General features: G+C 21.7%; 2 protein-coding genes across 2 annotated transcripts; one reads left to right on the top strand and one right to left on the bottom strand.

Annotated features, from left to right (window-relative positions):
- Positions 1-449: 449 nt before the first annotated feature.
- Positions 450-7,883, top strand: PY17X_1446000 (WD repeat-containing protein, putative; the record flags this gene model as incomplete). Its single annotated transcript, XM_022957625.1, has 1 exon — positions 450-7,883. One exon carries the CDS (start codon positions 450-452, stop codon positions 7,881-7,883), a length of 7,434 nt encoding a protein of 2,477 aa, XP_022812984.1.
- A 160-nt stretch (positions 7,884-8,043) lies between these two features.
- Positions 8,044-11,238, bottom strand: PY17X_1445900 (conserved Plasmodium protein, unknown function; the record flags this gene model as incomplete). Its single annotated transcript, XM_022957624.1, has 2 exons — positions 8,044-8,261; positions 8,367-11,238. 2 exons carry the CDS (start codon positions 11,236-11,238, stop codon positions 8,044-8,046), a joined length of 3,090 nt encoding a protein of 1,029 aa, XP_022812983.1.
- Positions 11,239-13,051: the final 1,813 nt, after the last annotated feature.

Here is a 13,051-nt window from a genome sequence, read left to right as displayed (position 1 = left end):
GCAAAATTTAATACAATTTTTTATGTCAAGCTTGTGAAAAGTTTGTTCCTTTATGTTTTAGAATGAAGCTTTTCATAGGAATATACAATATGATGCTTAATTCATATTATATATTTATGATATTATGATATTTATGATATTATAATATTTATAACAATAATAATATAAATGGGGACACTATTAAGCTTCTTTACATAATAAATAATGATATAAACATGTTTTATTCATTATTAGTATACCATAAAATATGTAATATAAGTAGAACTTAATAAGTATTATACATTTTTATAATTTGAAGTGTATTTTTCCCCTTTTTTTTTTTTGACCATTTGCTTAGTTGCTTCGCTAAGTATTAAATAAAGAAAAATAAAGAAAAAAATAAGAGAAATAATAAAAATAAGAGAAAAAAATTGGAAAAAAATTGAAAAACCCTTTTAAACATTCCCAAAATGTATATTGAAAAATTAAACTTAAGCTCAGAAAATGCGAAAATAACAAGCTTAGATTTTCAGCCTAACACTAATTTAAATAGACTAGCTATTTCAAGTTTGCATCAAATAAAAATATATAGTATTCCACATTATGATATAAATATAAAAAATAAATTAAAAATAGATTTATTGTTTGTAAGTAATGATCATAATTTAGTTTATATTAATACGATAAGATGGAGTTATAATGGTAAATATTTAGCTAGCTGTGATAGTGGGGGTACATTAGTTTGTTATGAACTGGATATAAATAAAAATAATATAAAAAAACATAATGAAGATATAAAAAATAGTTACACAAAATCAAGTAATAATCCATTTGCACAAACAAATAATAATAAAGAAGAATGGAAAATGAGCAAATGCATAAAAATACATGAAAATGGAGAAATTTTTGATTTATCATGGTCACGTGATAATGAACATGTTGTATGTGGGGTATCAAATGGTATCGTTTATATTTTTAATTTAATCAAATCATATATTTCACATAAACTTTTTGTAAAAGGAACTACTGAAAATATAAAAGGTGTTTCTTTTCATCCAACAAATAATTTAATAATTTCTCAAAGTAGTGATAATATTATGAGCATATGGAAAAAAGTAAATATTTATTCTGAACAAAATAATATGGATATGATACATCAACAAAAAAGTTGTTTTGATCTAAATGAAAATAAAAATTATAAAATTTATGAATCTGGAAATATACAAAATCATTTTCCATCATCACATGGAGTAATATCAAGAGAATATTTTGAATATGTTTATGAAGAAAATATGAATAAAAAATATAAAAATATTGATACTCCTACAATTCGACATATTTATTTTGATAATTTTGGGAAATATGCAAGTATTACACATATACCTAATAATGGTAGAAATTGTGGTATCTTAATTAAAATAAAAAATAAAAATGATCAATATATAAATAAAAAAAAAATATATATGGATGGGCATGGTAGTTGTATGCGAGTTGCTAAAATAGGTCAAAAGGTGTTTGTTGATATTAAAAAAAAAAAATTATATAGTTTATATTGTCAATGTAGTGATAATGGTGTAATTTCTTTATGGAAGATTTTTTTAAAGAGAATAGAAAAACCTTATATTTTAAAAAAAAAAAAAAGGCGTGAAAAAATTGCATATGAAAAAGCTAAAATGGGTAGTAATAATAATATAGATAATATTTCTAAAGAAAAAAAAAATAAAGTAAATAAATATGCACAATGTTTTTTAATTCTTCAAAATTTATTAGAAGAACAAACATGTGCTGTTGATTTAAGTTGGTCTGATAAATATAATCAACTAATAATTGGAGGATCAAATGGATCTGTTTATATTGTACAGATAGATGTTAGCAAATTAAATTTAGAACCTTTTTATCATAAAGAATATGTACAAATAAATGAAATGTTTGTTAGAAATAAAAGAGATGAAAAAATCAGGATAGAAGATGAAAAGTTAATCATAAAAAATAAAGCAATTAGAGATAAAATTGTAGGAGATAAATTTTTTGATAAAATTGTTCAGAGAAGTTTTGAAAAAAATGGAGATCGAATTGATGGAAAAAAAATTATAGAAAATACTGGGGAAAAAAAAGTAAAAAATAGATTAACACCAAAAATTAAATATTTATATGATGAATATGGAAATATAATTGAAAATTCAAAATCACATGAAATTATTCATATTTTAAAATGTACAATACATTCTTTAAATTATGACATAAATAAATATTCTGATTTTTCTTTTTTTTTATTTAATAAAAAGGAAAACACTAATATATTTTCAAGTTACAAAAAAAACATAAACTATACAAATAACAAAATGAAACAATATAATTCAGATTATTTTGCCAATTCTTATTTTTTTAATTTTTCTTCCTTTTTAAATTATTTTTTATATGTAATTATTAGTTATATTCATACTATTGTTCAAAATTGTGATTTTATTTGGAAAATTATGAAAAAAAAAATATCTAATATTATTGTGTACACACCCTTTACTATTGATTCCATTCTCAGCTTGCTCTTTCGAAACATTTATTATAAAAAAAAATATTTCCTTGAAAATTTTTTACAAAATGAGTATCCCACATTTTTAAGCAGCATTTATGCTTTCCCCCAAAATAATGAGCTTTATCGTGAAATTCTTTATCTTGATACGTTTCAAAATGGACGAAAATATCTCCGAGGATGCTCCTATGATACAAGCAGAGATGCAAGTCGAGATGGAGGTAGGAATGCAAGTAGAAATTCGGATAAAAATACGGATAAAAATACGGATAAAAATGCGGATAAAAATGCGGATAAGAATGCGGGAGGTAATATCGGTGGATGTAGAGATCGAAATGGGGGTGATGGTGGAAATGATGGGGATGGAGATGAAGAAAAAAAACGAAAAGAAGAAAATACACATGAAGGTGATGAATTACCAAATGAAGATAATAAAAATAATAAAACAACAAATAATAACAATACGGATTGTAAACAAACAGTAAAATCAAGTAGCAATACAAATAAAAAAGTACGAAAAAATAGCAAAAATAATATAGATAAACAAGGAAATAATAAAGGGGTAGAAAGTAATAATAATAATAGTAAAAAAAAAAGTTATACAAATATAAATAAAAATAAGTTAACTAATAGTGAAGAAAATATAATTAAAAATTATAATGAAATTATAAATGCACAAAGTTTTGTAATATCACCAAATAATGATCAAATATTTGCAAATTCAAATAATAACCAAGTTAATACAACAATGATAGAAAATGGAAAAAATTATAATCATCCTGAAAATATATCATTGCAAAATATTAAAAATATTAGTGATCAAGTTTATAATATTCATAAAAAACAAAATGATAAATATAATTCCAACACTTCAATTAATGTGGGTGATTCTACTAATTATTTGAATACATATTGTGAAAATTCTAATAATGTATCCAATATGAATTATATATCAATAAATATGAACAATGATCCAAAAAAAATTATAGAAAATATAAATAATATGAATGATCCAAATAATTTTATAGAAAATGTGAATAATAGTAAAAGCTCAAAGTTGAATAAAAATGCATCTCCCAAAAAAAAGGAAAATAAAGAAATGAAAAATGACCCAATCAATGATTCTAAAAAAGAAAAAAAAGAACCCAAAAAAGAAAAAAAAAAAGTGAAGAAACAACAAGAGGTAGAAAATTTAGGTGAAGAAAAAACGGAAGGAACAAAACAGAAAAAAACTGAACCAAAAAAAGAAAAAAAAACTGAACCAAAAAAATATGTTAAAAAAGATTCGAATAAAATAACAAAAGGAGATACAGAAATTACAAACGAAGGTAAAACTGTTAAAGGAGGAAAAGTAGCTAAAGAACCAAAAACTACTAAAGGGGGGAAGGCAGCTAAAGATTTAAACGAGGCAAACAAATCTAACGAGCCAGTTATAGAAAATACACAAAATCAAATAACTGATACAAACGATACAAATCAGCAAATACAAACAAGCACACAAAAAGGATCAAATAAGTCAAATAAAACAACTAAGCTAAATAAGCCAACTAAATCAAACGACCCAACTAAGTCAAACGACCCAACTAAGTTAAGCGACCCAAATGAGGGAAACGACCCAACTAAGTCAAACGACCCAAATGAGGGAAACGAAGAAAATATCAGCACCCCGAAAAAAAGGGAGCCTAGCAAAAACCAGAAAAGAAATTCTAACAAAGGAACAAAAAGAAAAACGGCAAAAAATAATAAAAAAGATGAAAATGGAAATAATTCTGATATTGAATGGGAAAATTTTAACCCACATGCTGAATTATTTTGCCCAATTATAAGAAAAGAAGATAGTGAAGAAGTTGGATATATGACATATAGTTCTCCTGTAAAATTTGGAAAAGAAGCTAATGATTCAAATGATGTGAATAAACAAGGTAAAAATAAAAAAAGAAAAAGTGTAGATAATATAAATAAAAAAAAAGGTAAAAGCAGTAATGAATGTTTATTATTTAATGAAAAAAATGAAAAAAATGAAAAAAAAAAAAATAATAATGAGGGTTTGGATAAAATTGCGAAATCTAATAAACATGAAGGAGAAAAACGAAATAACAAATCAAAGAACGAAAATCATTTTTTAAAAATTGAGGAAACATTTGATAATACAAAAAATAAAAATAAAGAATCTAGAAAAAAAAATATAATTAAAGGAAGCAATGAAATTAATAAAGAATATATTGAAGAGAATAATGATATTATAGAAAAAAATGTAAAAAAAAATAACAAAAGAGTATATGAAAAAATGTATAGTTCTAATAGTGTATTAGATAAACAAAATTATAATTTAAAAAATACACATAACAATTTAAATTTTTCAAATAAATATACAGGAGATAAAATTATGAAACATGAAATAAAAAATAATAGTAATTATCCTCATCTCAATATTAATCCAAGCAACACATTTGGGCAATATAATTATCATAATGAATTTGGAGTTGAAATAGGAAAAAATAAAAATAATATATATTTAGATAATTATGAATTATCACAAATAAATTTAAACAACAAAACGAGTCAAGATTTTTATATTTATAATTCCCATCCTCATTTAGATAAATATTCATCAATAGAAAAAGTCCAATATGAAGGTAACAATTATCACATAAATAAATTAAGGTCAAATGAAAATTATAAAAATTATCAACATTATATAAAACGTGAATATGATACTAATTTAATTGATATTAAAAAAGAAGAATTTGAAAATGGAAGTAGTATGTATAGTCAAGAAGAATATATTGAGCCAGTGGAAAGATATGGATATAATTCGAATGAATTTGATTTTAAAAATAAAAAAAGAAAAATTTATAATAATATGATAAATACAGATATGATAAATAATTTTGATATGAATTATGTAAATGATCCAAATTATATCGATTTTATACGAACTAAAAAATATAATGATCAAATAAATTATATTTCAAAAGGATATGATAAAAGAAATAACAAACAAATAATAATAAAAAATAATGAAGATATTGAAACAATTTATGAAAGCAATCGATATAATATACATGATATATATAGCAATGTGGATGTTATACATAGTAATCGTGAAGAAAAAAAAAAAAAAATTAAAAAAGTTAACATTATTAATGATGTTAAATATGAAAAATATAAAAATAAAGTAATAATTTTTGATAATAGAAAAGAAAACTGTTTAATTTGTTGTATGTGTAGCAATAGTAGTAGTAACAATGTAGAAGGAAAAAAATATTTTTATTTATTGTGGGAAGATGAAATATCAGGAAAAAAAATAAAATATACAATTCATGATAACTATATATTTATAATAAGTTATAAATTCAATATTTTTCTACTTAACATTTTTAACATAAATAGTAAATTGGTTGTTCATGATTATGTATTACCAGATAGATGTATAGTTGATTTTGTTATAATTAAAAGTTTTAGCATTGATGGAAATATTTATACATTTTTTTATGTACATGATAAAAAATATTATTATATTTATCAATTATTAAATTATTCAAGTATTTCTTTGTTATATTCCTTTGAAATTTCGATGTTAGAATCACGAGTTGAATCCATAAATATCAGGATTGTGGAAAAGTTACAAAACGAAGATATCATAAGCAAAAGTTCTAAGAAAGGTTTTAAAAAATACAAACGAATTTTCAAAAATAAAAAGAAAAAAGATTCTATCAATGAAGAGGATATAAAAGATAATCGAGAAAGAAATGAACAAAAAATCAGAATTGAAAATGATAAAGGTGAAAAAGAAAAAAATGAAAGAGATATAGAAAGGGAACGTATATTAAAGGAACTAATACATAGTATCACATTTTATGAAAATTTAAAAGTTAAAAATAAATCAAATAAAAAAAAACATAATAATTTTTTTTCAAAAAAATCAATAAAAAAAAAAAATGAACAATACAATATATCTTATTTTAATCCAAAATGTGCTAATAAATTATTAACTCGTATGCCAAATAAAATACAAAATTTTTCAACTCAACTTGAAAAAAAAAAAAAAAAAAATATTATAAAAAAAAGTAAAGATGAAAAAATAAAAACATATTTTGATAATTTTTTTTCAAATAATATACATGGAAATGATTTGTTATATGATTATATATATAGGAAAGAAAATTTTTATTATAGTTATATGTGTATATATATTTTTTTAAAAAATGGGATGATATTCCTCATACGAAGAAACTTAATGAAAACAGAAGTAGCTAATGAAAATGATTTTCCTGAAACATATACATCTGATGTAATATCAATAAAACCACATATGTTTGAACAAAATGATATTACTTTAATATCTCGATTAGATAATAGTTATTACAACAAATCGCTATATTGTGACATAAATTTTTTATTTAGTAGTAAGGCTGATAATTCTGATGACATAAATAATAAAATTATTTTACCAACTACCAATACATTAAATAGATCTAAACCAAATGAATATTTGAATACAAATCGAAATTTAATTTTGTTCGATAATTTAATAGATATACAACAAAAAGGGATGAGAATTTTTTCATCACAAAGTAAAATATTTAATATATATGATTTTGACGTAACCAAATTAATAGAATCTGAAGAATTTATTGAAGAACATGAAAATTTAGAAGAATCTTTTGAACCCATTGTGAAGAAAGAAAAACCTGATACCGATGATGACGATAATAATAAAAAATTAATTTCACAAAATGAGCATATTATTAAAAAAGAGAAAAATTGTAATATGGAAAATATACATATTAAAAAAGAGCTAAATAAAGTTAGCAAAGATTTTCTTCATGCTATGAGTGTTTCAGAAGAATTAAAAAAAAGTGAAAAAAATTCAGATTCTCATGTAGATACAAATCTTTATGTGAAAACTATAAAATATTTAGAGAATCAAATGAAATATAGTATATTAATTATGAACAAAAAATCATTTTTAAATTATTTATATGCTTATTTTAGCTTTTTAGTAGAATATTTAGATATTACAAGAATTCGACAAAATTTTCATTATTTTATGAAAATAACTTTATATCATTCAAAAAAATATATTTCCAATTTTATATTTTTTGAAATTGATCAAAATACAAATTATGAACCTCATTGGTTAGATACAGATGCATTATTATGCATGAATATTCATTTTTTCTTTTTATCTTTATTTTTATTTTATAATTTTCTATTACCTATATATAAAAGTTTACGACAAAAAAAAAATAAAAATACACACATATATAAATATCATTCTTTTTTTCGTTTTATCAAAGAAATGCATAAATATATGCTTCAAATTGATACAATTTTTCAACGAGCTTTCCATCGATCATTATCTTTGTAGCTCAACTTTATCAAAATGACTCCATATACACATACATATATATTCCCTATATAAATGTGTACATATTTATCCTATTATATTATTTTTTTTTTTGTTATTAAAACTTTTTTTTTTTTTTTTTTTTGAAAAACAAAAAAAAAAAAAAATTAAAACTATCTTGTCATAATATATCAACATCTACCTTATCAGAGTTACTTAATATTTCACTTTCTGATGGTTCTTTTTGAACAAAAGGATCATCATCTATGGTAACTTTATATAGTTCCAGTTTTTTTAAAAAATTTGAATGTATTTTTTGTACTTTTTCTGGGTCCATCATTAATTGTTTGTGTTCATCAGGTGTTTTTTCCCAAATATTTGGATTTAAATATTCCAGACCTACAAATTGAAAAAATTTATGAAACATTAACAAAAAGGTTGATATATTTAACATTTATAAATTGTATTACCATTTTTATTTTATTAACTTTTAAATTTGTGTACCTGGGGCAGGTTTCAAATCTTTATATCCTTCTGAATCAGTTAACTGATTATAAATAGAAGTGAACCGATTTTCTAAAGAAGTATATTCATCTGTGTATTCCTTAATAATTCTTTCTGATTCCTGATGTATTGTTATATCATCATGAATTATTGAACTACCTTTTCGTATTTTTTCAATTGCTATTTCCATATTTATTAAAGCTCTTTTCATAATTCGAGGTTCTACTTTTTTATTCCATGAAAATGTTTTATCTATACCTGTTCCAAATAGTAATGCATTATTTTGTTTATCATAAAATAAAATTTTTGAATTTTCTTTTTTTAACCATATGCCCTTTAAAAATTTCGGTAAATAATTTTGCCTTTTTAAAAAATCATCTTGTGTAGCTAGCGAAGTGTTAAAAATCGTAAAATCATAATTTTTTTCATCTTTAATTGTATATGCATCTTCAATAAATTCACCAGGTGGTAATGATATATAAACAAAATCAGATAAATAATCTTTAAAAAATATATGATCAAAAAATTGTAAAGTATTATCTATTAATATTATATCCTTTTTCTTATTTATATTTATATCTTTTTTATCATAATCAAGTATATCATATATGTTACTATTCTGATTGTTATATTTATTCTTTAAATTTTCTTTAATTTTATCTTTTTTTTTTGTATATAATATTTTATTTCTTTCTACATTACATATATAATCAATATATTCGTTACTATAGTCTACTATTTTTATTTTATATTTTTTTTTATTTCCTTTTTCTTCATTAATATTATAATTAAATGTGTTTCTATTATTATTACTCTTCTTTTCGATTCGAATTTCTTCATTAGATTCTTCCTTCGAACAAAGAATATCTTTATTTGTATATTTCAATTTAATAAATGTATCCAAAATATCGAAATCTACCTTTTCGTGATCCTTTAACGGTTTTTCAGATAAACTTTTATTTTCTAAAAAATCAGGTTTATCTTCCATACTTTCACTTGGATTTAATTTTGTGTCAATTTTATATTTATAATTTAAATATGATTGTGGTTTTGGCATATATCCTTCTGAGTATTTTAGATGTGGAGCAACTTCTCGAATTTCTGATAAAAAAATGCTATCGAAAAAACAACATCTTGTATACGGATCTTTTTCGAGAAACTCACGAGCCTCTTCTTCATCTTTGCAATTAATTATACTTAACTCTGCTAAACAATTTGACCCAAATTTTTCAAAAGGAGTATCGCCAGAAGTGTCACCAGAGGTATCGTCAGAAGTGTCGCCAGAGGTATCGCCAGAAGTATCGCCAGAAGTATCAACCACAACGCAATTGCCATCTTTTCCATTTAAATTATTTTCTTCGTATTTGATATCTTTTATAGTAAGATCATTTTTATCAATTTCGACACTTTTGCATTTATCAAAAATTTTATATTCTTCATGAAATTTGTTTAAAATATTTTTAGTTTGTTTATCTGTTATTGGTAAATATTGATATGTAGATAAAAATAAATCTTTTAAGTTGTCTTTAGGAACTTTTTTTAGGGTTCCTAATTTAAAAATCATACTTGATGTTATATAAAATCTCATATGCTTTTCATAAAGTTCATTGATATCTTTTAATTTATTTTGGTTAAAAAATTTTACAAGCAAATAATTTTTTTGTAAAAATAAATTTGGAAAATTACCAATTAAAAAATGATCATTATTATTTTCATATGAATATAAATATAATTCTTCACATAACCCAAGTTTTATATATGGGTTAGATTCCATAAACATTTTAGCATAGTGTAAATTTAAGGATGTAAAAAAAATTAAATTACCAAATATATTATTATTTTTTTTTAAATTAAATAACATTAAAACTTTTGATGTGTTTTGATATATCCTTGTTGATAATCGTGCCCATGCTAAAAATTCTAATGCAAATTTATGACGTATATTTATATTAAATTTATTGTATATTTTTTTTTCTTCATCATTTTCATAGTTATATTTTTTATCAAAAAAAAGACATACATAAACTTTCCAATTGACTGGAACAGAAGGATATTGTAAATCTTCTTCTCTTATATTTCTTTCCAAGTTTTCAATTTTATTACTTTCATATACTTTTCGAAAATTTTCCATTGTTCCTGTATTATTACTATTTCTTCGAATATTATTATTACCACAATTATCATTGTTATTATATATAGGTAAATATTGATAATATTTATTTACATGTTCAGAATTAAAATCTTGATCATTAAATTTTCTTCCATATGCATAATATTTTTTTCTTTTTGTCTCTTCACTTAAATCATCTTTATCAAAATTATCTTCATCATAATTATAATTATCGTCACTACAACCTATTAATGAATCAAAATAATTATCTTTAATATCATTTTCTATACACCCACTTAAACTTTCTTCCAATTCATGATCTATTGGTTGTTCTTCTTCTCCATAATTCAAGTTATTAAAAATATTTGTTTCCCTTTTTATTTTGGATTTTTTTTTTTTAGTTGAGCTAGCCAAATTGTTACAAATAAAAAAAAATGTTTTTTTTTTTTGTTTTAGCTCATTTCTTTTATTATGATCATAATGGCTATTCCGATTATAGGGATTTTTGTAATTATATTTAACTGTTTTTAATTTTTTATTATTTCTACCAATGTTCACAATATTATTATCTTCACCATTTCCTATAACATAAGGTAAATATCCCTTTCTTATATTTTTAACCAAGTCATTTTGTTTACAACTTTTCCTAAAATTGGCAGTTACACTATTATTGGTCTCCTTTCGGAGTATATTTATTGAGACTACTATTTCCCATTTTATTAAAAACACAATGAAAAAAAGAAATTTAACAAATTTAAGCATGTTCTCACATTTTAACTGTAATTGAAAATCACAAAATACATTTATCTTTCATATTTTTCAGCTATTTTTTTCTTCATTTGTAAAACATTGTATTTATTTCTTTTCATTAATCACATACATATTATATATATAACAAAGTTCCGAAGTATACTTATGTACACATATAAATAAATATAATAATGTGTCAATTATATCAACACATTTTTTTAAACCCAGTTTATCATTTATAGAAGGACTATTATAATTTCTTAAAATCGAAGAGAAACAATAAAAGTAGCGTAAATACCTTTCACTGTCATATAATCACTAAACGAAAAATAGTATAAAAAAATAGTATAAAAAAAATACTAAACAAAAAATATTATACAAAATATTATACAAAATAAATAAAATGGAGAGAACAAAACAAATCAAAATGGAGAGGAAAAAACAAATCAAAACGGATAAAGCATAACATAGTTCTGAAGAAGTATATCATTTGAAAATAGAAATATATGAAATTCTAATAATGGAGATATTTACTCAATTATATTAACACAGACGTATCCATATTAAAATTCATTATAAATAAGAAAAGAGAAATACCATATAGTAAGTGAAAAGAAACAATTGCTTTATCATTGCATTTATACTTTAATCCAATATCCATTGATTTTTTCTCTATTTATAAAACAAAAATAAAGAATAGGGATCTTATATTTAAAAAAAATAAGCTAAAATATGATATCATAATGGAAATAATATATTTCACCCTTATAATAAGTTACATAAACAAAATGTGACATATACATCCATATATACATCCATATATACATATATATATATACATATATATTTGCTTAAAATTTAAGAATAAAATAATAAAAATATTAGTATAACATTTTAATATACTCCTGGAAAGTATATGGTCGGACCATGTGCTGACCTCGAAATGAATCAAAAAAAGAACTTTCAGAAAATATACATATGTGGATAAAAGGAACCAAAAGAAATACAACATGAATTATGATTATAGATAAAACAATACCAGATTTCTTATAAATATAATTGATATTTGGTTTCAATGAATATAATTTGTATACTTTTAGTCACAAATATTTTGCTATTTATAATTATTCCTATTTTTTGATATTATATATACTTATTTATCTAAAATAACAACACATATTGGATAAAGTGTTAGATTTATCGCCCTTATCTGATTTAGTATAAAATGTATGTTTTATTAACATCAAGGGAATAGATAAAAAAATATAATTTAAAACATTTTATTTCTAAAAAAGTGTATATTTATACATCTGCATATACAATTTATCGACAAATACATAATAAGGTTTATAAGTATCAAATCGATTTGAAAATAAAATTGTTTAGTTTTAAAAAAGTGTATTATTTACCTGCACATTGTTAAGGCCATAATAGTTATCATATAATTATTATTCATAATAAATAATTTTTTGCTTATGTTTTTATTTTTTTTGGGAAACTAACAAATATCTCTTAACAACTATTTACAGTAATAAACATTCTTTATTTGATTTATAAACTGAACTTAAATAAATATTAGATAAAAATAAAATAAAAATTATATACATATATATATTATACGAATTGGGACCCTTTCAAAATTTTTTACCCCTAAATTGAAACAATAAAATAATGAAAAACATTCTTAAAACAAAAATTAACGAACAGTTTATTCAAAAATATTTATAATTGGGATAAAGTAAAATAAATGTGATTCAAAAAGGTATTATTTATATTAATACTATTTAAAGATAATTAAATATTTTGAAATATTCTATGAAATTAA

The sequence above is a fragment of the Plasmodium yoelii genome (assembly GCF_900002385.2).
Source record: "Plasmodium yoelii strain 17X genome assembly, chromosome: 14".
Taxonomy (NCBI): domain Eukaryota; phylum Apicomplexa; class Aconoidasida; order Haemosporida; family Plasmodiidae; genus Plasmodium; species Plasmodium yoelii.
This window is presented reverse-complemented; position numbering and strand designations above follow the sequence as displayed.